The sequence below is a fragment of the Mustelus asterias genome, chromosome 23 (genome assembly GCF_964213995.1).
Source record: "Mustelus asterias chromosome 23, sMusAst1.hap1.1, whole genome shotgun sequence".
NCBI lineage: Eukaryota > Metazoa > Chordata > Chondrichthyes > Carcharhiniformes > Triakidae > Mustelus > Mustelus asterias.
In genome coordinates, this window is record NC_135823.1 from 49,804,402 (window position 1) to 49,828,802 (window position 24,401).

The 24,401-nt window shown below is 43.6% G+C and overlaps 1 protein-coding gene across 1 annotated transcript in view; it reads left to right on the forward strand.

Moving 5' to 3' along the window:
* Window positions 1-10,278: 10,278 nt before the first annotated feature.
* Window positions 10,279-24,401, forward strand: part of vwa3a (von Willebrand factor A domain containing 3A) — a 52,379-nt gene continuing 38,256 nt past the window's right edge. The window contains exons 1-8 of the mRNA XM_078239829.1: window positions 10,279-10,343; window positions 13,230-13,350; window positions 15,902-16,026; window positions 16,117-16,194; window positions 18,673-18,727; window positions 19,987-20,088; window positions 20,243-20,349; window positions 21,447-21,572. Of these exons, the coding sequence (XP_078095955.1) occupies window positions 10,279-10,343; window positions 13,230-13,350; window positions 15,902-16,026; window positions 16,117-16,194; window positions 18,673-18,727; window positions 19,987-20,088; window positions 20,243-20,349; window positions 21,447-21,572 (779 nt within the window). The remainder of the gene's footprint in view (window positions 10,344-13,229; window positions 13,351-15,901; window positions 16,027-16,116; window positions 16,195-18,672; window positions 18,728-19,986; window positions 20,089-20,242; window positions 20,350-21,446; window positions 21,573-24,401) is intronic.

Consider the following 24,401-nt stretch of genomic DNA (forward strand, 5'->3'; position numbering starts at 1 on the left):
TTTTGTTCAGTGATACTTAGAAGAAATCCCCCTTCCCATTTTTGTTGGCTGATGCAGTTTAATGTATATGCAGCTCTGGAGAGTTTAGATTACTGGAAACACTATTATGTGAAGGTCAGTGTCCAAGTTGCTGTCACTTTAAGGTCAGTACAGTTGAAAGTCCTCAGTTACCTCATTCTTTGCGCTTTTTAAAATTCCGTAGCAACTGACCCCAGCTTTATGCTTTCAAACAATATTACCACATGTCTAAACCTTACTGGGTGCAATTTTTTTAAGTTGACTAAGCTGAACTAAAAAATTATCTTTATTAAATTATTTGTATATGAGGAGAAAGAGATTGTGACATATCCTTTTAATCACTTCACTGCTTAAACCTGACCTATTTTTTTGCAATATTCAGGCTAATGTGTTTGTCCAGAGTTGTCCTCCAATTTATACAAATGCAACTTCATCCGCTGTTCGTGTACCTATGGAGCTGTAAATGAACGTAACCTATTCAGCAGCTCCAGTCACCTTCATTGTGCTTACTTTTCTTGGGGAGTCAGATTGTGTAAAATTAAAAGATGCCAGTATCTCTGATCAGGTGGACGGTCCATTTCTACACGTCAGGATAGAGACATTAAACTGAGCTTCCCTTTCAGACTATTTGGGATCAGTGTGAAGTTGTTTGGTATGATGCTGAAGGCTTGAGCTATCTGATTGACAAGAACAGGCAGAGGAATGTGCGTGACCAGCTGTCGAAGGAGTGCTGCAGTTCCACACAAGCTTTCTGAGTGAACTTCTCATCTGACCCAGTATCTCGCATATAAGCTGTAAAGCCTACTCTAGTTGTTATAAGGAATACTCCTCCCCTTCACACCAAGGCACAGCAGTCACAGCTCTGAGACTGATGCAGGGGCACTGCTGTCTCACATCCACTCCTAAAATGGTATTTAGATGTGGGCACTGTGTCAAAAGAGAGAGTTTGGAGCCAGACTGCTCTGACACTGGGCATGTCTCTTCAACAGTTCTTGTGCACTCACAGATGGATCACAGAATGCTGGTAGTGTTGGCTAACACATTAGCTTAAGGTGTCTGTTCACTGAAAGTAAGAAGTTGGGTAGAAGTGAGTTTGAGTGGTGGAGATGCCAGGAATATTGCTTCTGGCAACAAAAGCAGCTGCTTCCAGGTGATCTGTGAGCCCTGCATTTCAAAGGAAATGATGTAGAGGAAATAAAAGCATCAAGAAACGATTGTGAATATTTAAAAGCAACCTGGTACCTCAGCATTTGCAGTGAAAGATCAAAGGGCAGCATTCACGCTGTTGCCCATATTTCCGAACCTCTTTGAAAATGCAAACAAAAGCAGAGTCCAACAGTGCTGTACTGTAGGAAGCTGGATGTAAATATGTGAATGATCTGCTAACACAAACATGAATTATGAGAGAGCATTAAATAATCAGATTGAGTAAATCTATAATTCCTCAATGACATCCCCTTTATTCTAAAACCAAACACTTTGAACATCAAAAGTATGTTTTATTATGTAGAGAGAAATTATGGCCGAGCTGATATGTTCATTGAGCTGTAACAAAGGTTTGACCCAAATTTTATCCTGTGACCTTGACAACACCTTCCTTCTCCGTGAACACATTGTACGTTTCAACATGCACAATTAGCACAAGCTCACACGGGACCACTGGTATTTGTAAAATCCTGATTGTAGAAATAATTCTTTCTTGTTTCTTCGGCTTTCTTTGTCCCTCCTTTCTGTCAGTTTGTCTGTTCCCCTCCCCCTCCCTCACACACTCTCTTAATTCTGTGTATCTTTCTCTCACTTCTCTGTTTTCTCTTCCTCTCTCACCCCTGCTTGTGTGCACTCTGTCCTTGGTTTCCTCTCTCTCTCTCTTCCTTTTTACCTGCTTGATTTTGCTGATCTCGCAATGTGAACTATCTGTGCCGACACAGGTGAAAAGGCCGGTTCCAGCCAGTGTATTAACATGGTGTTGTGTTACTGTGGAAATTGTGTACATTTATTACCATTTGGCCCCATTTCAAATTGCAGTAGCTCAGGAGATAGCAGTTAACTGACAAAAGAAAATCCCAGGAACAGCTCTAACCTGAACTTCAGGTGTGATTTGACGGATTGAGCAATTAAACACTTAGTGGTAAGTTTGTGCTAAATTATATCTAGATCCTGAAAACAGATCTCTGAATAAATCACTTGTTGGAGGTACTGGGCACTTCACTATTGAGTATCAATTTTGAAAACAAATATCTCATCTACAGGCTTTATTGCCAATCTGTATTGTAGGTTTTATGCAGCATCGCATAACATCACCCAGTATGAAGGCTGCCTGGACCAGCCAGCTATCCAACAGTAGTACAACATTTCAATCCACTAGCAAGCTTTAATGTATTTACATAGTCACCAAGTCTTATTTGTTTCAAAGATCCTTTTGCGGAAATGGATGCTTTGTGAGTGTGTTCACTCATTTTCATTTCCCCATACGCAGCAGCCATTTTGAAATACTTAAAAGAACCATTGACATAAAGACCAAATAATCAAGTCATTAAGATCCATAGCAATCAGTAAGTGGACGTTACCACTCCAGCTTTTTTTCTGGCATCAGATTACTCCCTTTCGAGGGTCTTTTAAATTCCTACTGCATCATGTGAATCCTGCAACTAAGTGGCAGAGCAGCGTCAGAAAGCATCATTGCCCACATTTTTAAATTGCCACTTTGGCTCCATGTTTGCTCTGTGCTAAAACAAAAACCTCAGTAATTAGGTGCTTTCTGAGCAAAGGAAGTTTATTAATATAATTGTCAGTACAGCACATTATGAAAAGAAATGAGAATTAGGTATTTTTTTGGGACTGAATTTTGTTTTATAAGATTTATGTATTCTCTCTAACCATTTGTAGATCACACTATTCTGTATGGTGCCGTTACTCGACCACTCGTGTCTGTTACTTTATTCCGAGCTGGTGTGTCCTTTGGGACAGCTCATTAAAAAAGATGGAGAAAAGAATCATTTTCCGTAAATGTTGTTAAGCTAATGTGACTAGAGCCGGCTTCAGTCTGGCGGGAAACACTGAAATTGCAGCATTTTGTTTGCTGATGTTTCGCATAATAATTGAGTTGTATTATATCTTGCTTTCTGTATGTTTTGTTTACATTCATTTCTCCCCTCGCTTCCAATCCCCATCAAACCCTATCTGAAGGACACAACAATGAAGGATAACACAAATGCCTCACTGCGTGCAAGTGATTCGGTAGTTAATCCAAGAAACCCACAATGAGATCTAGTCATTTTCTTATTGAATAGAGTCACATAAGGGATTTTTTGGGATATGTGCAAACAGGCTGTACAATATCCTGTTATATTATCAGTGTGTTTTATAATTGGTTACAGCAGTTTTTAAAACCAATAATAATTTCAGCGGAGGCATTGTTAATACGTCTGTACAAAGAGAACATAATTTTCCTTCACTTGTATTTTTGTTATTGAGCAAGTTTATCAAAATAAAACAATTGTCTAGTAAAGGAACTGGTGTTTTTTTAAAAATGCTGTTTGAAATAAATTTGATACAAATTTCTGTTCACTAAAAACGTGCACCAGGTGTGGCACTGATTCAAATGAGTAAAATCTCAGGAACCTGCCACCCTCAGAGATCTCTGTTGAACTGCAGGTATTCTCATACCCTGCTAAGGTATTAAAGACTTGCATTTCTACAGCGCTTTTCACAATCTCAGGATTTCCCAAAGCCCTTGCCTCTGATGAGACACTTCAAGCATCTAATTTGTGTACCATGAAATCCCACAAATAGCCATGAAATAATGAACGGGTGTTTTTTCCTTTGGCTTTAATTGAAGGATAAAGTTGATCGGGAACCAAGTGAACTGCCCTGCTCTTCAAGTGGCATGGGTTTCATTTATGTTCACTTGAGAGAACGGATGTGACCACAGTTTAATATCTGAAAAACAGCATCTCTGGGTAGCACTCCCTCAGCATTGCACTGGAGTGTCAACCTAGTTTATGTACTTGTTGTAGTGGGATTTATTGGATTTCTTTATTGACTTCACCATGAAACCTTGGCACAATGCTGAATTGGTTTGAAAGGAGACTTGTATTTACATACATCTCTTGGACATCTGCTAAAGCACTTCCAACACTAAGGTAAACTAAACCATAGTCTACAAAAGGTCCATAAGCATCTCTGTCCATTAGAGGGAGAAAATTGGTTAGATAAAGCTTGAGGGACACCACTCCACAAGTGTGGGACAAGGTAAGGAGCCAGACCTCCGTTAACTGCAGACCTCCATTAACTATCACAGCCAATACGCAGATTGAACTTGTGCCATTGGCATCGTTTTACACTGAGTTAAACAACTCTCTCTTCTTTCCCCCCTGGCCCACCCCCCACCCCACCCCATAAGAATCCATAAAAATCCTCACAGCTATGGAATTCAGCACTTGCACCAACAGTGACTGCAGTTTTAAACTGATGCTTAAGATCATCTCGGCAAGGCTACCACAGACAAAAGAAATGCGCACAGCCCAAGGACTCGAGCTGCAATAACAAACACTGAACTCAGCAATGCAAGAGAGTAACCAATTTCTCTTTGGTGTTCATTGTAGGATGACTGTTGGCCAGGACATAAGGAAAGTCTCCATTCATCCAAATAATGCTGCATTTTGTTTTGAACATCCACCTGAACAGGCAGACACACTGCAGCACACCCTTAATATTGCACTGGAGTTCCAGTCAGGATTTTGCGCTCAAATTCTGGAACAGAGTTTGAACCTCCTGACAAGAGGTGCCAACCAGAGCCAAGCTGACAGTAGTCCAAATGCTGATACCTCTGAAAATCAGGAGCAAAAAATGCACCAAAATGTTTGCTATGTTATTCTTACCCACCATAATTCCTTCCCCTCCTATTCCTGCCTCCAACTCTCCTTCTCCCCCCGCCCCAAATGATCTGATGACGTGCTGACTACATAAATAAATTTGTACATTTAAATCTGGTATGTAAGGTTTTTTTTGATGAACTAAATACAAAGGAACAGTTTCTACTGGAGGGAAAGTGAATAACTTTATCTTTTCAGATGGATGTAAAAAAAACCCAGAGAATATTTCAATAAAGAACAGAAAGTTGCAAAGAAGTCATCTTGGTGTTTGAATTTGGGGCGAGTATGTTGCAGGGTGGCTATGCTTATGAGTGAGAAGCCCAGCAGGTTAATGGAACTGGTGTCACTGACCCAATGAATGTAAAAGTGTAGCAGTAAATGTAGGTTGTAATTCACTCTGTTCAAATTACTGATCAAGTTACTTCGGTTTTGACATCTTGATTTAAACGTCCACTCTTATTGCACATTGGCTGGCTGTTATGATAACCAGGCCTTCTATCCCAACAGGCAAATCAGAAAAAGCACTCTAAAACTAATTCAATGTTGTTTTGTGCATCTGTTTGACTCTGCTTTGCAGTGCCTACCAGTTGCAATAAGCCCCAAGTGCACCAACTTGCTCCCCCACTCCAGGGTTAGCTGGGCACAGACCGTGGAATCAGCTAGAGTGACCTCCCTCCCTTATCTCCTCTCCCAAAACTGGCCTGACTCAACCCGAACCTGTGAATTACACTCCCAAGCAGATCAACAACCTAGTACGATGTCCCAAGGTGCTTCACAGAGGCGTTATAAAACAAAATTCAATATCAAACCTCAAGGAGATATTCGAACAGATGACCAAAAATTTGGCCAACAGGGTAGTTTTAAGTAGCATCTCGCAATGGCCTGTACTCCTCCACATCAGCTCCAAAGATCAGGAGCATTGGGCTGAAGTGCCATCAAGAGTTGAGGAATAATAAGAGTCGGGTAACTACAGGCTGGTTAGCTTAACGTCCGTAGTTGGGAAATTGCTGGAATCCATCATTAAAGAAGAAATAGCAGGACACCTGGAAAAAAATGATTCGATCAAGCAGACGCAGCATGGATTCATGAAGGGAAAGTCGTGTTTGACAAATTTACTGGATTTTTATGAAGATGTAACGAGTGCGGTTGACAGAGGGGAACCGGTGGATGTGGTGTTTTTGGATTTCCAGAAGGCGTTCGATCAGGTGCCTCACAGAAGGTTGCTGCAGAAGATTAGGGTACACAGAGTTGGGGGTAAAGTGTTAGCGTGGATTGAGGATTGGCTATCTAACAGAGAAAGGAGAGAGTTGGGATAAATGGGTGCTTTTCTGGTTAGCAGTTGGTGACTAGTGGCGTGCCGCAGGGTTCAGTGCTGGGGCCTCACTGTTTACTGTATACATAGACGATCTGGAGGAAGGGACCGAGTGTAGGGTAACAAAGTTTGCGGATGATACAAAGATGAGTGGGAAAGCGAATTGCGTGAAAGATGCAGAAAGTCTGCAGAGAGATTTGGATAGGCTAAGTGAGTGGGCGAGGATCTGGCAGATGGAGTATAACGTTGACAAGTGTGAGGTTATCCACTTTGGAAGGAATAATAGTAAAATGGACTATTATTTAAATGGTGAAAAATTACAACATGCTACTGTGCAGAGGGACCTGGGGGTCCTTGTGCATGAATCGCAAAAACTCAGTTTGCAGGTGCAGCAGGTGATCAAGAAGGCAAATGGAATTTTGGCCTTTATCGCGAAGGGGATGGAGTATAAGAGCAGGGGGGGTCTTGCTGCATCTGTACAGGGCACTGGTGAGGCCGCAACTGGAGTACTGTGTGCAATTTTGGTCCCCTTATTTGCGGAAGGATGTATTGGCCTTGGAGGGAGTACAGAGAAGGTTCACCAGGTTGATACCGGAGATGAGGGGGTTAGCTTGTAGGAGAGATTGAGTAGATTGGGCCTGTACTCGGAGTTTAGAAGGCTGAGGGGAGATCTTATAGAGACACATAAGATAATGAAGGGGCTCGACAGGGTAGAGGCAGAGAGATTCTTTCCACTTAGAAAGGAAACAAGAACTAGAGGACACAGCCTCAAAATAAGGGGGAGTCAGTTTAGGACAGAGTTGAGGAGGAACTTCTCCTCTCAGAGGGTAGTGAATCTCTGGAATTCTCTGCCCATTGAAGCAGTGGAGGCTACCTCGTTAAATATGTTTAAGTCACAGGTAGATAGATTTCTGATCAATAAGGGAATTAAGTGTTATGGGGAGCGGGCGGGGAAGTGGAACTAAACCACTATCAGATCAGCCATGATCTTATTGAATGGCGGGGCAGACTCGAGGGGCTAGATGGCCTACTCCTGCTCCTATTTCTTATGTAATTGAACCTCTAATAGATAATCCAAATAAATAAAATTTTAGTTTTATCAGTTTCCTTTTGATTTTGTTAGTTGTCCCTGAAACAATGGAGCCTGTGCAAATAAGTAGACAGTGAATGGGACAACACAGTATCATCTTTACGGATCAATTATAAAGATAATTGAGGATTAACTCTTCTACCTGTGCTCGCAAGGCCTATTCACCCACCAGCCCTCTGCTTCCTGACTCACCCTGGCTTCCTCTCAGTGAAACAAACAATGCCTTGCTTTTAAAATTCGCATCCTTGTTTTCAAATTCCTCCATGCCCGCCACTCCCTCTGCCCTTACATTTCTGTGTGTTTTTCTAACTCCCATCCTGATTTAATCACTCTGCCAGCTGCCTGGCTCCTAAGTTCTGGAATTCCCTCCCCATTCTACTGAAAATGGCAGAGGATTATGCTTTGCATGTGGAGGCTGGTGGGGTGAAAAGTGAGAACAAGGAGACTCTATTCTTCTTCTGGGAGGGAGTGAGGGTCGTGGGGTGGGAGATGGACTGCACGCTGTTGAGGGCCCTATCGACAACTGTAGATGGGAATTCACGGTGCAGTCCATCTCCTGCGCTGCAACCCTCACCCCCTCCCCTCTCTCCCAGACAAGAATAGAGTCCCCCTCGCCAACTCCAGCGTGATGCCACCACCAAATACATCTTCCCTTCACTCCCTCTGTCAGCATTCCGCAGAGACCGTTCCCTCCGGGATAACCTAGTCCACTCCTCCACTACACCCAACACCTCTCCCATCAGTCATGGCACCTTCCCATGCAATCGCAGAAGGTGTAACACCTGTCCCTTGACCGCCTATGCTCACCATCCAAGATCCAAAACATTCATTCCAGGTTAAGCAGCGTTTCACTTGCACCTCTTTCAATTTGGTCTATTGCATTCGCTGCTCCCAATGTGGTCTCCTCTATATCGGAGAGACCAAGCGTAGACTGGGTGATCGCTTTGCTGAGCACCTTCGGTCTGTGCGCAATCAGGACCCTGACCTTCCGGTTGCTGCCATTTTAACACAGGATCCTGCTCCCATGCCCACATGTCTGTCCTTGGCCTGCTGCAATGTTCCAGTGAAGCTCAATGCAAACTGGAGGAACAGCATCTCATCTTCCGGCGAGGCACTTTACAGCCTTCCGGTCTCAACATCGAATTCAACAATTTCAGATGATTTGCTCCACCCCACCTCCACCCCTTTGTTTTCATTCTATTTTATTTTTTTACTGTTCTCTACCTTTTATTTCTTTGTCTTTCTTCATTTCCCCACCCCCCACTCTTTCTCCCTACTTTATCCCCCTTCCCTTACCTTTTCTCCCCCTTTGCTTCTCCTTTTCTAAATCTTACCTCTGTCCCATCCATCCATTCCCTCTGTCTCCTCCCCATCCCCTCCATCTTCATTTTAGCTTCTCTGCTGTTTGGCCATTCAGACCCTCTATTTTCTCTGTGGACAGCCATCAGCAGTCTTTTCCCCTGGTTTCTGTGGCTGTGACTCATCTTTCATTCCCACACCCTGCAGTATAAATATCTCCTACTTTCTATGCCTTTTAGCTTTGACAAGGGGTCGCCTGGACTCTCTTTTCTCTCCTTAGGGATGCTGTCAGACCTGCTGAGATTTTCTAGCATTTTCTCTTTTGGTGTCAAATTCCAGCATCCGCAGTAATTTGCTTTTATTTAATGTAAGCCAACTTGGGACGAATAAATAAACTTTAAGGATGTTGCTGTTATAAAGCCAAGTAAATCTCGTGGACCTTGCGACAAGTACTTTCATTAGCGATTAGCTCGCTGCTCCCTCTACTGTTCATTTCCTGACTTCGTTTTAATTTAAAAACTGAGTGAGTTCTCAGTAATTGGCTTTTAATGTTTAGGCACTGGAGATTTCACAATTCCTCAGTTAAAAGCACTTTGAATCCTCAAAGGAGCTTTTGAAGTTACATATGCAAAGTTAGTTACAAGCTCCCATAACTTTTGCGCATTACCACTGACGCACAAGTATATTTCACTCGGCATTGATAATACAGATAGTGTGGATATCATTGGATATTACACGGAATGTGGACACCAAAAGTGGCGGAGCAGCATTTGGGAAGTAATAAGTTCTGTTATTAGAATTGTTACGCTGAGTCCTTGCAATTTACTGTGTTAAATAAAAGTTTGCAATGTTTAGCGAAGTGAAACTGTCGCCCTGGTTTTATCCCAATGCCAGTAATCTGCTGCCAGGTCCCTGAACCCTGGTATTTAGGAACAGAGCGAGGTGCTGTCTACACTTCCTTTGGGTGGCATTTTGATAAAGACATTTCACCAACAATGGGTGAATGATTTAAAACTTTTTGCGAATTTTAAAGGACAGATGTTGCAATTATTGTCCATCATCCGGGGTTTGCTTATTGGAAGCACCTCCCCGCGTTGCCAAGCTACAGCTCTGACCACTCCATGCAAAGTTTGGATTCTAGTATCCAGTTTAATGAGCAAATCACATATTTAGCGATTGGGTTAAATTTGCTTTCTGCAACGACGAAAAATGCAATGTACAAGTTTTCAACAATTCTAATGATTTCCCCTTCAAGATTACAGGTGAGAATGAGTCTAATTAGGAATGGATTCTTCCATCTCCATTGGCAACGGCCAAACAACATCATGGAGACTGTGGGGAGCCCGAGCCGGTGAGTCTGAGACTTGTCAATCATCCAGCCGCCTGGGACCCGGGACCTGTCAATCATCCGGCTACCTGGGACCCGGGACCTGTCAATCATCCAGCCACCTGGGACCAGGGATCTATCAATCATCCGGCTACCTGAGAAATAGAACCGGATCGCTGTAGCAGTAGGGGAATGGGCTTCCAGAAAATAGAGAAATATCTCTTGCTGTGCATATCTTTTAATGGTTTGCTTTGATTTCGTGAGTAGTAATCCGAATCAGTTGCTAAAATACTTGACATAGTTTGCGATCCGGACCAGTTTCTCAGACTCAGGCTGGAAGCAGAAGGAACCAGTCAGAATGAACCACCGCATTGGTAATATGGCTGACATCCTGGCAAATGAACAGTTTCTTCAAAGTGGATTGTAAGTCTCTTTCTGATTTTTTTTCTAAGTCACTGAATGTAGTAAGAATGATTAATTTTGCTAATCTGCAAACCTGTAATGAGTTATTGGAGAAGAGGAGGAACTTCCTTTCCAACCATGTCACATATTTCATCCTGGCCTTTCCTCGTTGCCCTCTCAATGGGTGGCTTCCAACATGAATCCAATTGCCCCAGGGTGGAATTGCCCTCTATGTGAACACTCCTCCCTCACGTTTAATCAAGTCCCCATTCTTCATGTGCGAGTGTGGACAGTGGTTATGAAAAGGGTTCTTTTTTAAACATATTTTAATTGAAGATTTTTTACGAATAATGCAACACTCTCAAAGATTGGTACAGTACAGCAAGATCATTTTCATAGAATCCCTACAGTACAGAAGGAGGCCATTCGGCCCATCGAGCCTGCATCAACAACAATCCCACCCAGGCCCTATCTTAATTATTTACCCTGCTAATCCCCCTAACACTAAGGGGTAATTTAGCATGGCCAATCCACCTAACCCACACATCTTTGGACTGGGAGGAAACCGGAGCACCCGGAGGAAGCCCATGCAGACAAGGGAAGAACGTACAAACTCCACACAGACAGTGACCCAAGGCTGGAATTGATCTCTGGTGCTGTGAGGCAGCAGTGCTAACCACTGTGCCACCCCCTTTCAAACAAGTACATGTAGGAAGAGACAAAAATCAACACAGTTGGTTCAGATTATTCATTGTATGTATTACCTCCCATCATACAAATAATGAAAGGACGTATCGAAAGGTAGGGAGATATCAGGATAACAGGATACAGCGACAATTGGCTCAGTAGTGCAGGATAACCAAGCTCACAGGATAACAGTGACAGAGTTACAGAACTTAGTTCAGAAACAAATAGCAACACATCATCCGCATTAAGCAAAATTTTATGCTGCTTACAACCACTAGTCAACCCATAAACCTGAGGGTAACATCTAATGGCCATCCCAAAAGTGCAATAGCCTGAGCAAACAAAAGGGGAGTCAAGGGACATCCCTACCTCGTCCCACTCTAAAGGCCAAAAGTCCCTATAACCGTTTGTAAGAACCGCCACTATTGGGTTCTTTTTGTGAACCTGAATTCACTTCACAAAGTCTCCTCCCAATCCAAATTTATGCAGCGTATGAGAACAAATAATCCCATTCCACCCTATCAAAGGCTTTTTCAGCATCCACGGAGATCACCATCCCATCTAAAGCACACTTTTGGAAGACTTGGATAATATTCAGTAATCTCCTACTATTATTGCATGAGTTTTGACCCTGAATCAATCAGGTCTGATCACCCTGGATAATCACAGGAAGGATTTTTTCTATCGCCAGAAACTTAGACGAAATTTTCAAATCAACAGTCAATAAAGTAATGGGTGTGTAAGACGCTGCTCAGGATTCTTGCCTGCTTTCAGGAATAAGGAAATATTCACCTCCCGAAGCAACTGCTGTAGCAGACCTGTGCCAAATGAACAATTATGCAAACCAATTAGTGGGTCTAATAACAAGTCTTTGAATTCCTTGTAGAATTCACATCCAAACCATCAGGCCCGGGCACTTTACCAGGCTGAAGCTCCTTTATGGCAGAGACCACCTCCTCCTCAGAGATCGGAGCATTCAAAGCTGCTCTCAGACCCTGTGAGACAAAGGGAAGCTCAAGAGAAGAGATGAAACGGTCTATAAGTACCAGAATATCCTCAGCTTCATCCAATTTATATAAATTGACATAAAACCTCTCTCTTTCCTCTTCATCTCTGTTTTCTGTTTTCACCTCTCTTTCTTCCTCATTCCTGTTTCTCTTCCCCATCCCTTCATTTATTTTCTCCTCCGCTATCTGATCTACTTCTCTTTCCTAGTTGCATCTCCCTCAATTCTTCCTTTCTGCTATCTCTCTCTCTCTCCTCAATCCTCTCCTCCTGGCTCTCCAGTTCTTGCACCTCTTCTATTGTCACTAACCCCCCTCTCTCTGTTCATCTCACACTCTCGTTGCCCACCTTCAGTATCATAAAGATGAGGAGACAGAGAATATTCAATGTTTTAACCTCTGTTATAAATGAAAAAAAACAAAGCAGAAACTCCATATAATATTAGTGAGCTTGCAATGTAATTCTGACTAAATTAAGTTATTTATAACTATTTAACTATATGAAGTACTCTAATCCTCCTATTCCCCTTGGAGTCCACCCCCAAATCTATTGTCCGAGAGTCTTGATTTCTTTCCAGTAAGAAAAGCCAAATAATGAAAAGGGTTTTTGATAATGAGGAACTTTCTAATTAATCCCTAGCCCTCTCCTCACTTGATGTCCGCATAACCAGCAGTTTTCACCATCAGCAGTGTGAAGTGTGGCAAATTATTTTTACCTTCTCCTGCCCGTGGATGTTGAGGCCTAAATAAACTGCCTCAACCTCTTGTTGGCTCGAGGTGACCAGGGCTCCTGATGCTTCGTACAGCTCAGTAACACGCCAGTCAATCAGCCTTTAGGAATGACAAAAAGGGACAAATATTTTTCTTTTCTCCAGCTTGATTAAACATTGTTGTCTTTGCTTCCCTCACGCTGAAAGATATCAAAGCAAGACTAGAAACCTGCACAAAGGATCTTAACTCCATCCTTTGTAACTGGTTTTACTCCATCCCTTTGCAGAGACACAGCCCCTAAACTAGAAAGAGGAGCAGGCCATTCAGCCCCTCAACTAGAAAGAGGAGCAGGCCATTCAGCCCCTCAACTAGGAACAAGGGTAAGACCATTAATAGGCTTGTGTTTGATTTTGAATGCAGATACAAAGGGTAGATTTTCAGTTATCTCAATGAAGTAATACAGTGGAAGTTGCTGATTTTAACGATTGCATTGTTGTGTTTCTAGGCCACAATCTGAGAAAGTCCCTTGGAGACAGAGAGAACCCTGGCAAGATGTTGCTATCACCGACCTTGAACCAGATGATGGATTGCTGGTGACACATGTCAATCAAACCAGTGGGCTGTTGGTATGTTGCAGAGCTGAACCGATTGAGAAAGAAACATGTTTAATTTGGGGGTTAATGTTATGAATTTGGTGTCCTGCGTTGATTCTTCCTTGGAGGGGAGAGGGTAGGGTTGGTGGTGAGGAAACCATAAACCACACCAAGTTCCCAATCCGTGTGTTCAGCTGTTGAGTTCCACATTGGGAGCTCGCTCTGGCCTTATCAACTGTGGTTTTCTTTGAGGTTTTCCAATGATTTTTCACTTAAAAAATTCAGGGTTACATTTGTATCACTTGTTAATGTTAAGTTTGAACGGAGATCTTTGCAAAGCACAAGGATAGGGGTTTGGACTATTGAACACTTTGTATCTGTTAAATATTTAGTGTCTCCTAGTTTATGACATACTGCAGGGGGCTGTGATTGTAACATTTGGTAATAACTGGCAAGTAGATATAAACATGGACAGTGGGAGCTTCTTTAGATATATAAAAAGGAAGAGAGAGGCTAAAGTGAACATAGGCCCCTTCAAGAATGAGACTGGGGAAATGATAATGGGGAACCAGGAAATGGCAGAGGAGTTAAATAAATACTTTGCATCAGTCTTCACGGTGGAAGACGCTAATAGCATTCAAAAAATACAACTTAATCAAGGGATAGAATGAGGGGGGAAATAAATACAATAACTATCTCTAGAGAAAAAGTACCAAGGAAAATAATGGGGCTAAAAGCCAATAAGTCCCCTGGACTTGATGGGTTGCATCCCAGGATATGAAAAGAAAGTAGCTAGAGAGGTAGTGGATGCACTAGCTGGTAATCTCCCAAAAATCCTTAAATTCGGGAAAAATCCCAGAGGATCCCAGCTAATGTAAAACCCTTATTCAAAAGAGGAGACAAAAGACAGGTAACTATTGGCAAGTTAGCTTAACATCTGTAATTGGGAAAATGTTGGGAGCCCATTATAAAGGATGTAATAGCAGAGCATTTAGAAATACACAGTATTATCAAGCAGAGTCAGCATGGCTTCATGAAGGGGAAATCATGTCTGACAAATGTATTAGAATTCTTTGAGGTGGTAACGAGCAGGATCGATAAAGGGGAACCAGTAACTGTAACATACTTGGATTTCCAATAAGCATTTGATAAGGTACTGATCAAAGGACAGTGATAAGAGTCCTTGGTGTTGGGGATAGTATATTAATATGGATAGACGATTGGCTAACTGATAAGAAGGCAGAGAGTTGGGATAAGAGGGGCATTTTTAGGATTACAACCTGTAACTAATGGGGATCACAGGGATCAGTGCTGAGGACCACAACTATTTACAATATATTGCTGACTTGGATGAGTGGATGTACTATTGCCAAGATTGCGGATGACAGAAAAATAGGAGAGGAGGTAAGTGGTGGGGTTTACACAAAGTCTACAGTGGGAAATAGACAGGTTAAGTGAATGGGCAAAAAGCTTGGCAGATGGAATATAATGTAGGAAAGTGTGAAGTTATGCACTTTGGTAGGAAGAATGAAGGAACTCAATATTATTTAAATGGAGAAAGACTGCAGAAAGCTGCAGCTCAGAAGGATTTGGGCGTCCTTGTGCATAAATCACAGAAAGCTGGCATGCAAGTTCACCAGGTAATAGTGTAGGCAAATGGAGTGTTGGCCTTTATTTCAAAGGGAACGGAGTATAAAATAGGGAAGTCTTGCTAAAGTATATAATAAACTATACAAGGCACTGGTTAGACCACACCTGGAATACTGTGAACAGATTTGGTCCCCTTATCTAAGGAAAGATGTATTCTGATATTGGAGGCAGTCCAGAGAAGGTTCACTACTTTGATCCTGAGCAAAAAGGGATTTTCTAATGAGGAGAGGTTGAGTAGGCTGGGCCTGCATTCATTGGAGTTTAGAAGAATGAGGAGTGACCTTATTGAGTCATGTAAGATTCTCAGGGGGCTTGACAGGGTAGATGCTGATGTTTCCCCTGGTGGGAGAGTCTAGGACTAGACAGCATAGTCTCAGAGTAAGAGGTCATCCATTTAAGACAGAGATGAAGAGGAATTTCTTCTCTCAGAGGGTAGTGAATCTGTGGAATTCTTTACCACAAATGCTGTGGAGACTGGGTTGTTAAGTATTTTCAAGGCTGAGATAGACAGATTTTTCATCAGTAAGGGAATCAAGGGCTATGGGGATAAGGTGGAAAGTAGAATTGAGGATTATCACATCAGATCAGTCATTATGTCATTGAATGGCGGAGCAGACTTGATGGGCCAAATGGTTTCCTTCTGCTCCCATGTCTTATGATCCAACAATTATGAAGGACCAGTGATATATTTCCAAGTCAGGATGATGTGTGGCTTGGAAGGGAACTTGTAGTTGGTGGTGTCCCATGCGTTTGCTGCCCTTGTCCTTCTAGGTGTTTGAGCCACATTCCCCCTGCCCTTTCCCCGAAACCCTTCAGTTATTTTCCTTTCCCAGTTCTTATCCAATTCCGCGTTTTGAAAGTCCGGTACTGTAGCAGCTGCTCAGCCTGTGGTTCCTCTTCCTGAAATATCCACTTTGCATCGTGTCTGCTCCAGAGTACCAAAGGCAAACCGGCGCTGGCCAATGACAACCAGACGTCAGAGGAGTGGCTGACTAATCACAGCCTGCAACGTCAAAAGTTGACACTTCACCACCTTCTAGCGCATGGCAGAATCGTCACGTGAGTCCAACAGAAGCAACAGCAATCAGCAGGAATTATATTAGCTAAAGCTCAATTTAACTGCATTTCCAACCCCACCTTTCCCCTTAGGCACAAGGACGACACAGACGTTAAACACTTGCAGTTCAGGTTGGACACCATCGATAAGTTTGAATCCAGACTGTACGAGTAAGTATTTTTCCAGTTTCCTCTATTATCACAGAATCATAGAATCCCTGCAGGCCATTCAGCCCATCGAGTTTGCACCGACAGCAATCCCACCCAGACCTTATCCCCGTAAACCCATGCATTTACCCTGCTAATCCCCCTGACACTAAGGGTTAATTTAGCATGGTCAATCAACCTAACCCGCACATCTCTGGAGTGTGGGAGGAAACTGGAGCACCCGGAGGAAACCCACGCAGACACGGGAAGAGGGTGCAAACTCCACACAGTCACCCGAGGGTGGAATTGAACCCGGGTCTGTATATATTATATATTTGCTCTGTAAACACAATAAGGATTGCAGAGAAGCAGAGGGAATGGTGCCTGAGATTTGGGTGAGGCTGAGAGGGTTGAATAGTCCTGGTTAACGGATGGGATCGAGACAGACCTCACAGAGAGGGAGAGACAACCGTGATAGCAGAAAGGAGAGAAAATCAAGGGGACAGATAGAGAGAGACTATCTGGGGAAGAAGAGAAACGTGTTTCTAAAATAGCACATTTCTCCAGTGCCTTTCACAATCACAAGATACCAAAAACACTTCACAGTCAGTGAAGTACTCTTTAAGCGTTGCTGTTGAAATGTAGAGGATAAGATAAAATGAGAGAGAAGTGTTGAGAGGTTAAAAAGATTTGCACTTATATCGATTCTTTGATGATCTCAGGATGTCCCAAACAGCCAGCAAAGAAGTGTAGTCACTGTTGTAGAAACAGAGGCTCTTTCCATAGCAACATTTCAGACACAGCCCAGGCCTATACATTGTTTAAGGACAGCTTCACCCAGTGCACCCTTTATGAAGAGTTGTATCTGGAGCTCGCTCTCTGTGCAAAGGTTTTTCCCTCGTGGAGTTGGTTCAATGTCATCCAATAGAAATCACCCACTCTAAGAATCTTAGAAACCCTACAGCACAGAAAGAGGCCATTCGGCCCATTGAGTCTGCACCGACCACAATCCCACCCAGGCCCTATCCCCATATCCTTACATATTTACCCACTAATCCCTTTAACCTACGCATCCCAGGACACTAAGGGCAATTTTTTTCTTAGCATGGCCAATCAACCTAACCCGCACATCTTTGGACTGTGGGAAGAAACCGGAGCACCCGGAGGAAACCCACGCAGACACGAGGAGAATGTGCAGACTCCACACAGACAGTGACCCAAGCCGGGATTTGAACCCAGATCCCTGGAGCTGTGAAGCAGCAGTGCTAACCACTGTGCTACCGTGCTGCAACATCATTTTAACCTCAGGCATTCATTTTGGCAGAAATTCCCTCATACACGGTAAAGGTCAAAGTTCCTTACGTGTGGCTATTTACCCAACAAGCATCTGCCGCCCAGGAACGTTACCCAATCACAACTCTGAAAAATACCCTCACTTCCTGTCTCATCCTTTTACCAACACACACACACACAGGTTAAAGTTCACATGCATAAACTGTATGATTTAAGATTAAGGTTACAGGCCCCACAATGGTGTCTGTTACTCATTCATTATTCACTGATCAGAATTGCAATTTGCTACATCTGGATTCCCAGTTTTCCAGATGTGGACAGTGGCATTGGAGAACCTTGTGTCACCCGAGAGGAACTTACATCTGAAGGACAATGATTGGGCAGATCAGAGGGGAAGTAAGGCAGAGTAAAGATGTTGCAATTGTGCCTGATAATCTCTGGGAATCAGGCAGTTCAGTTGGGCAAAATGGAGCCTGTGATCAGCTTAATTGTATGTGGCATGTGGAAGCAATGAGTTGGATGGACTGAATGGTCCTTTTTCATACCATGCTGCCTTCCATTTCTCGTTCTTGCCATCATTACCTCCAGATTTAACTATTCCAACACACAATTGGTCTCTCACATTCCACCCTCCGTAAACTTGAGGTAATTCAAACCTCACCTGCCCGTGTCCTAACTTGCACCGAGTCCCATTCCCCTAACCTGTCAGTGCTCACTGACTTACATGAGCTCTCTGTCAGGCAATGCCTTGATTTTAAAATTCTCATTTTTGTTTTCAACTCCCTCCATGGCCTCTCCCCCCTCCCGATCTCTGGAATCTCTTCCAGCTCCACAATCCTCCAAGATACCTGTGCTCATCTAATTCCGGCGCCCGAACGTTCACAATTTTATTTCTCATACCAGAGGTGGCTGCGCATTCAGTTGCCAAGGCCCCAGGTTCTGGGGTCCCTCCCTACAACTCTCGAACTCACTTCTCTCGTTTTAAGATACTCCTTAAAGCTTCCCACTTTGATCAAGCCTTTGGTCGCTTGACCTAATATCTCCTCATGTGGCTCAGTTTTGCATTTGGTTTTATGTTGTTCTTGTGAAGAGCTTTGGGATATTTTATCACGTTAAAGGCTCTGTATAAATATAAGTTATTGTTCTTCCTGGTGGGATGGAGCCGACTGTTCAAGTCATTGTCCTGACCCGTTTTATTCAATATTTCAGAATGACTGACCTTTATCACCAGCGGATGGAATGGCTGAGGGAAGGAAGCAGAAAGGTTGGCTTTCCTACTTTGTCATAGGGGAGGCGATGGCCCAGTGGTATTATCGCTAGACTTTTAATCCAGAAACTCAGCGAATGCTCTGGGCATCTTGGTTCGAATCCCGCCACGGCAGATGATGAAATTTGAATTCAATAAAAAATATCTGGAATTAAGAATCTACAGATGACCATGAAACCATTGTTGATTGTCGGAAAAGCCCATCTCATTCGCTAATGTCCTTTAGGGAAGGAAATCTGCCAAACTTACCTGGTCTGGCCTACATGTGACTCCAGAGCCACAGCAACGTGGTTGATTCTTAATTGCCCTCCAAGGGCAACTTGGGATGGGCAATAAATGCTGGCCAGTCAGCAACGCCCATGTCCCACAAATTAATAAAGACCATAGAATGGAGTCACACAGTGCAGAAAGAGACCATTTGACCCATCATATCTGTGGTAGCTCAATGAACAATTATTCCCAGTGTCTTTTTTTTCTTCCCAAAGCTCTGCGTGTGATGCGGGGTAAGTGCAGTGATTAAAATGGGAACATTGCCATCCTGGCTTGAAGAGCCTGGTTTAGAATTATGGCCGGAATATTTTAAGGTTGACTCCAGGCCCAGGCTGCTGTTTCAGGAGCCTGTATACAGGAATGCACATTCCCAAAGCAACCCTTCAAATTTCATCTCAAATATAAATTCTAAACTGAACTCCTGATTAACAGCGACTGAATAATCAGATTACGTATTTGTAATGAAATTCTGGTATTTTTAACCAGTGTTTTTGCGATTGCAGCTGTTTTATAATGAACATGATTGAATTAAGTTTTTGTCTGTAATAAAGTTTAAAGTTTATTTATTAGTGTCACAAGTAGGCTTACATTAACACTGCAATGAAGCTACTGTGAAAATCCCCGAGTCGCCACCCTCTCTCGCCTGTTGGGGTACACTGAAGGAGAATTTAGCATGGCCCATGCACCTAACCAGCGCGTCTTTCGGACTGTGGGAGGAAACCGGAGCACCCGGGTAAAACCCACGCAGACACGGGGAGAATGTGCAGAGTCCGCACAGACAGTGACCCAAGCCGGGCATCGAACCTAGGTCCCTGACGTTATGAGGCAGCAGTGCTAACCATTGTAGAGGATTTTATGTCGCTGTTTTGGGGGATTGTATTCCTAGGATTTTGTCCAGTTCCTGCCCCCCCCCCAACATGAAAACATAATCATCGACATTATTATGATTCATAAAAACAGCTTTGTAATCTTGTCTCTCCCGGTAGGTGTTCGGGCTAGTGAAAGGCTCTCGAGTCGGTCTGCTTATCGACTCCTCTGCTGCAAATTGTGGACTTGGACGACTGCAGGAGTTTCAGACAGCTCTTCTGGTCAGTGTGACGGCAGCTTGAAGGCTAGTATGTAGAGAGAGGAAAACATGTTGTATTTGGAACAGCTGGTGTGTGAGTGATACCTCTGGTAAAGGTTGAAATGTTTGGCTCCCCGGTGCCCTGTCAAGTTGAACTTCTGTGTCTTGGTTCACAGTGTCTGCTGGATGAACAGCTCTGTCACAGGAAGCAGTTTTATTTCCTCTCCTTCGGTAGTGACCTCTCTGCACTCTGGGAGACCCCACGCTATGTTAACATTCGCACGTAAGTGATTCCTTCGTTCAGTCCTGCACGCGAGCCTGTGTTGTGCGTTTACATGTGCCTGTATCCACTTCACCGCTAGCGGCCGTGCCTTCACCTACATCAGTCCTAAGCTTTGGAATCCCTCCCTTCACCTCTCCACCTCATAATTTGCTTCTTAAACCTTCCCCTTTGGCAAAGCTTTTGATCACTTTCCCTAATCACAGAATTGTTATGGCACAGAAGGAGGCCATTCGGCCCATCATGCCTGCACTGGCTCTCCAAACGAGCATCATGACTTAGTGCCATTCCCCTGCCTTTTCCCCGTACCCCTACACATTGTTTCTATCGAATAATCATCTAATACCCTCTTGAAAGCCGCGATTAAACCTGCCTCCACCACACTTGCGGGCAGTGAATTCCAGACCCGAACCACTTGTGTGAAAAAGTTTTTTCTCACATCACATTGACTTCTTTTGCAAATCACTTTAAATCTGCGCCCTCTCGTTCTTGATCCTTTTGCAAGGGGGAGACAGTTTCTCCCTGTCTTCTCTGTCCAGCCCCCTCATGATTTTGAGCATCTCTATCAAATCTCCTCTCAGCCTTCTTCTCTCCAAGGAGATCAATCTCAACCTCACCAATCTATCCTCATAACTGAGGTTTCTCATCCCTGGAACCAGTCTTGTAAACCTCTTCTGCATTCTCTCCAATGCATTCACATCCTCCCTATAGTGTGGTGCCCAGAACTGTACACAATACTCCAGCTGAGGTCTAACTAGTGTCTTGTGTAAATTCAGTAAAATCTCCTTGCTCTTGTACTCTATTGTACTATTAATAAAGCCCAGAGTATTCTAAGCTTTATTAACTGATGTCTCACCTGCCCTGCTGTATTCAATGACCTTTACACACATACAGCCAGGTCCCACTGCCTTTGTGTCTTGATGTCAGATTTTGGTTGATAACATTCCTGTGAAGCACCCCGGGATGCTTTACAACATTAAAGTTTCGATATAAGTTGCTGTTTCAGGAGAAGTGAAGGTTGAAACTCCATTGTTAGTATTGTTGTTCTCACACTTGCCGTGCTAGTTTTTAACCACTGGCTATCCTGTTGTTTACTGCAGCCTGGATGAGGCCCGGCAATGGATTCAAGACCTCCAGCCCGGTGGGAGCTGCAACCTGCTGAAGGCCATGAAGAGAATAGCGAAAGTCAGGCAGCTGAACGCTCTACTCATTGTACTGGGGACATGGTAAGAAGGTATCAGAAACACTAAGATGCCCGCTTACTGGCGCCAGATTCATTACAAGCACAATTTTTCTTTATTCATTTGTGGAACATGGACATCGCTGGCTGGCCAGCATTTATTGTCCATCCCTAGTTGCTCTTGTTCAGAGGGTAGTTGAGAGTCAACCACATTGCTGTGGCTCTGGAGTCACATGTAGGCCAGACCAGGTAAGGACGGCAGATTTCCTTCCCTAAAGGGCATTAGCGAACGAGATGGGTTTTCCCCGACAATCGACAATGGTTTCATGGTCATCAGTAGATTCCTGATTCCAGATATTTTTTACTGAATTCAAATTCCACAATCTGCCGTGGCAGGATTTGAACCCGTGTCCCCAGAACATTAGCTGAGTTTCTGGATTAATAGTCTAGCGATAATACCACTAGGCCATCACCTAGACCGCAAGGAACTACAAAAGGTCGTGAGTGTAGCCCAATCCATCACGCAAACCAGCCTCCCATCCATTGACTCTGTCTACACTTCCTGCTGCCTCGGCAAAGCAGCCAGCATAATTAAGGACCCCACACACCCCAGAGATTCTCTCTTCCACCTTCTTCCTTCGGGAAAAAGATAATAAAGTCTGAGGTCACGTACCAACCGACTCAAGAACAGCTTCTTCCCTGCTGCTGTCAGACTTTTGAATGGACTTACCTTGCACTAAGTTGATCTTTCTCTACACCCTAGCTATGACTGTAACACTACATTCTGCACTCTCTCGTTTCCTTCTCTATGAACGGTATGTTTTGCCTGTATAGCGTGCAAGAAACAATACTTTTTACTGTATGTTAATACATGTGACAATAATAAATCAAATCAAATCAAATTCTCCCCTCAACAAGGGACAATAGCACACAGAGCTCATGACCGATAAGAGAGATTGAGTGGAATGGGCCTGTATCCTCGAGAGTTTAGAAGAATGCGAGGTAATAGCATTAAATCCTACAAGATTCTGAGAAGGTCGGACAGGTGTTACGATCCCAGACCAAACCCCCAAATATTGTTACAATCCGATTAGTAACCAATAACGTTTTGTTTAAAGTAGATGAAATTTGAAATGCTAGTTACTCACTAGGGGAATAAAACCACAAGATTCCACTGTTTCGAACCAATGGAAGAAACTTTACCATAAAGCAGTCAAGAAAACAGACGGCCAATATCTTATACTCGCAGAAAATGCTGGAAAATCTCAGCAGGTCTGACAGCATCTGTGGAGAGAGAATAGAACCAATGTTTCAAATCTGGGTGACCCTTCAAAGGGTTTTTGTTTCAGATTCCAGCATCCGCAATATTTTATTTTATATTCTCAACCAGATGTGGCATGAAGTAAACATGAATTAATGGGAAAACTGTGCTTGAAGACCCCACAAACTGCACATCAACTGGCCGATACTAACAAGACGAGTCCACTGAATTTCTCAGCAACCCCACCCAGACGTCAGTCATTACAGTGAATCACAAGAATTCTTTACAGCACTGCCTCCCTCATGAGGAATTTCAGCTTTACTCCTTCAAAGAGCTGGTCTGGTCCCCAACCAATGGCAGCTCCACTCCACCACAGTATCATGGGTACAAACCTCACCCAAAAAGCACACACTCTCTCTCTCAATTCTGCCCCAGGTCCAGTTTTCTTGCTCTTTTCCAGCTGAGCTGATCTACCCTCTGAAACTGTGTCCACAGCGTTGACCAGGCTACACTCTAGCTTCTAAACACAGGCACCATCCCAGCTACACTGCTTTCAATAGCTGCTTCCCTGAGCCCCAACACCGAGCAGCACAGAGCTACTGATGGCACCCGGGGCTTCTCTAAGCCCCTGCCCAACTCAGCAGCACAAAGATAATGGCAGCACTTCAGCTGCGTGAAGGTGACTGTCCTCTCTGCCTGTTCCTACCTGACCTTGCCATGTGGGCCCGCAATCACTCCATACCCCAGTCCCGGGGACGGGTGTTTTGTGGCCTCTCTGAGGAGGTCGCCTTTCCCTGTCGCTGAATGGTGATCCTCGGTCTCTGCCTGGAAAACCTGTGAAACCCAAACAATATCGATTCTCTCACACAGTGTAGGTGCTGAGAGGCTGTTTCCCTTGGCTCGAGAGTCTGGAACTCAGACTTGAAAGTCTAGAACTCGGGCTCAAGAGTCTAGAACTCAGGCTCGAGCGTCTAGAACTCGGAGTCACAGACTCAGGATAAGGGAACAGTTTTTTTAAACCGAGAAGAAATGTCCTCACTTGTGAATCTTTGGAATCTTGCAGCCCAGAAATCTGTGGATGTTAATCGTTGAGTATATTCAAGACCGAGATATTAAAGGATCAGGCGGGAAATAGAGTTGCAGTAGATAATCAGCTGTAATCTCACTGAGAAGCGAAGCAAGCTCAAGGGGTTATATAACCTACCCCCGCTGTTATTTTGTTATATTCTTGTATTTTGTTTTAATTCATTCCTGGTACATGGGTGTCGCTGGTTGGCCAGCATTTATTGCCCATCCCTAGTTGCCCTTGCAGGGCAGGTAAGAGTCAACAACATTGCTGTGGCTATGGAGTCGCATGTAGGCCAGACCGGGTAAGGATGGCAGATTTCCTTTCCTGAAGTGCATTAGTGAACCAGATGGGTGTTTTCCAACAATCAACAATAGTTTCATGGTCATCAATAGATTCTTAATTCCAGATATTTTTTATTGAATTCAAATTCCCCCATCTGCCATGGCGGGATTTGAACCCGGGTCCCCAGAACATAAGCTGAGTTTCTGGATTAATAGTCCAACTTTCTAGTCTAGTCTACTTTCCAATATGTAATACAAAATGCT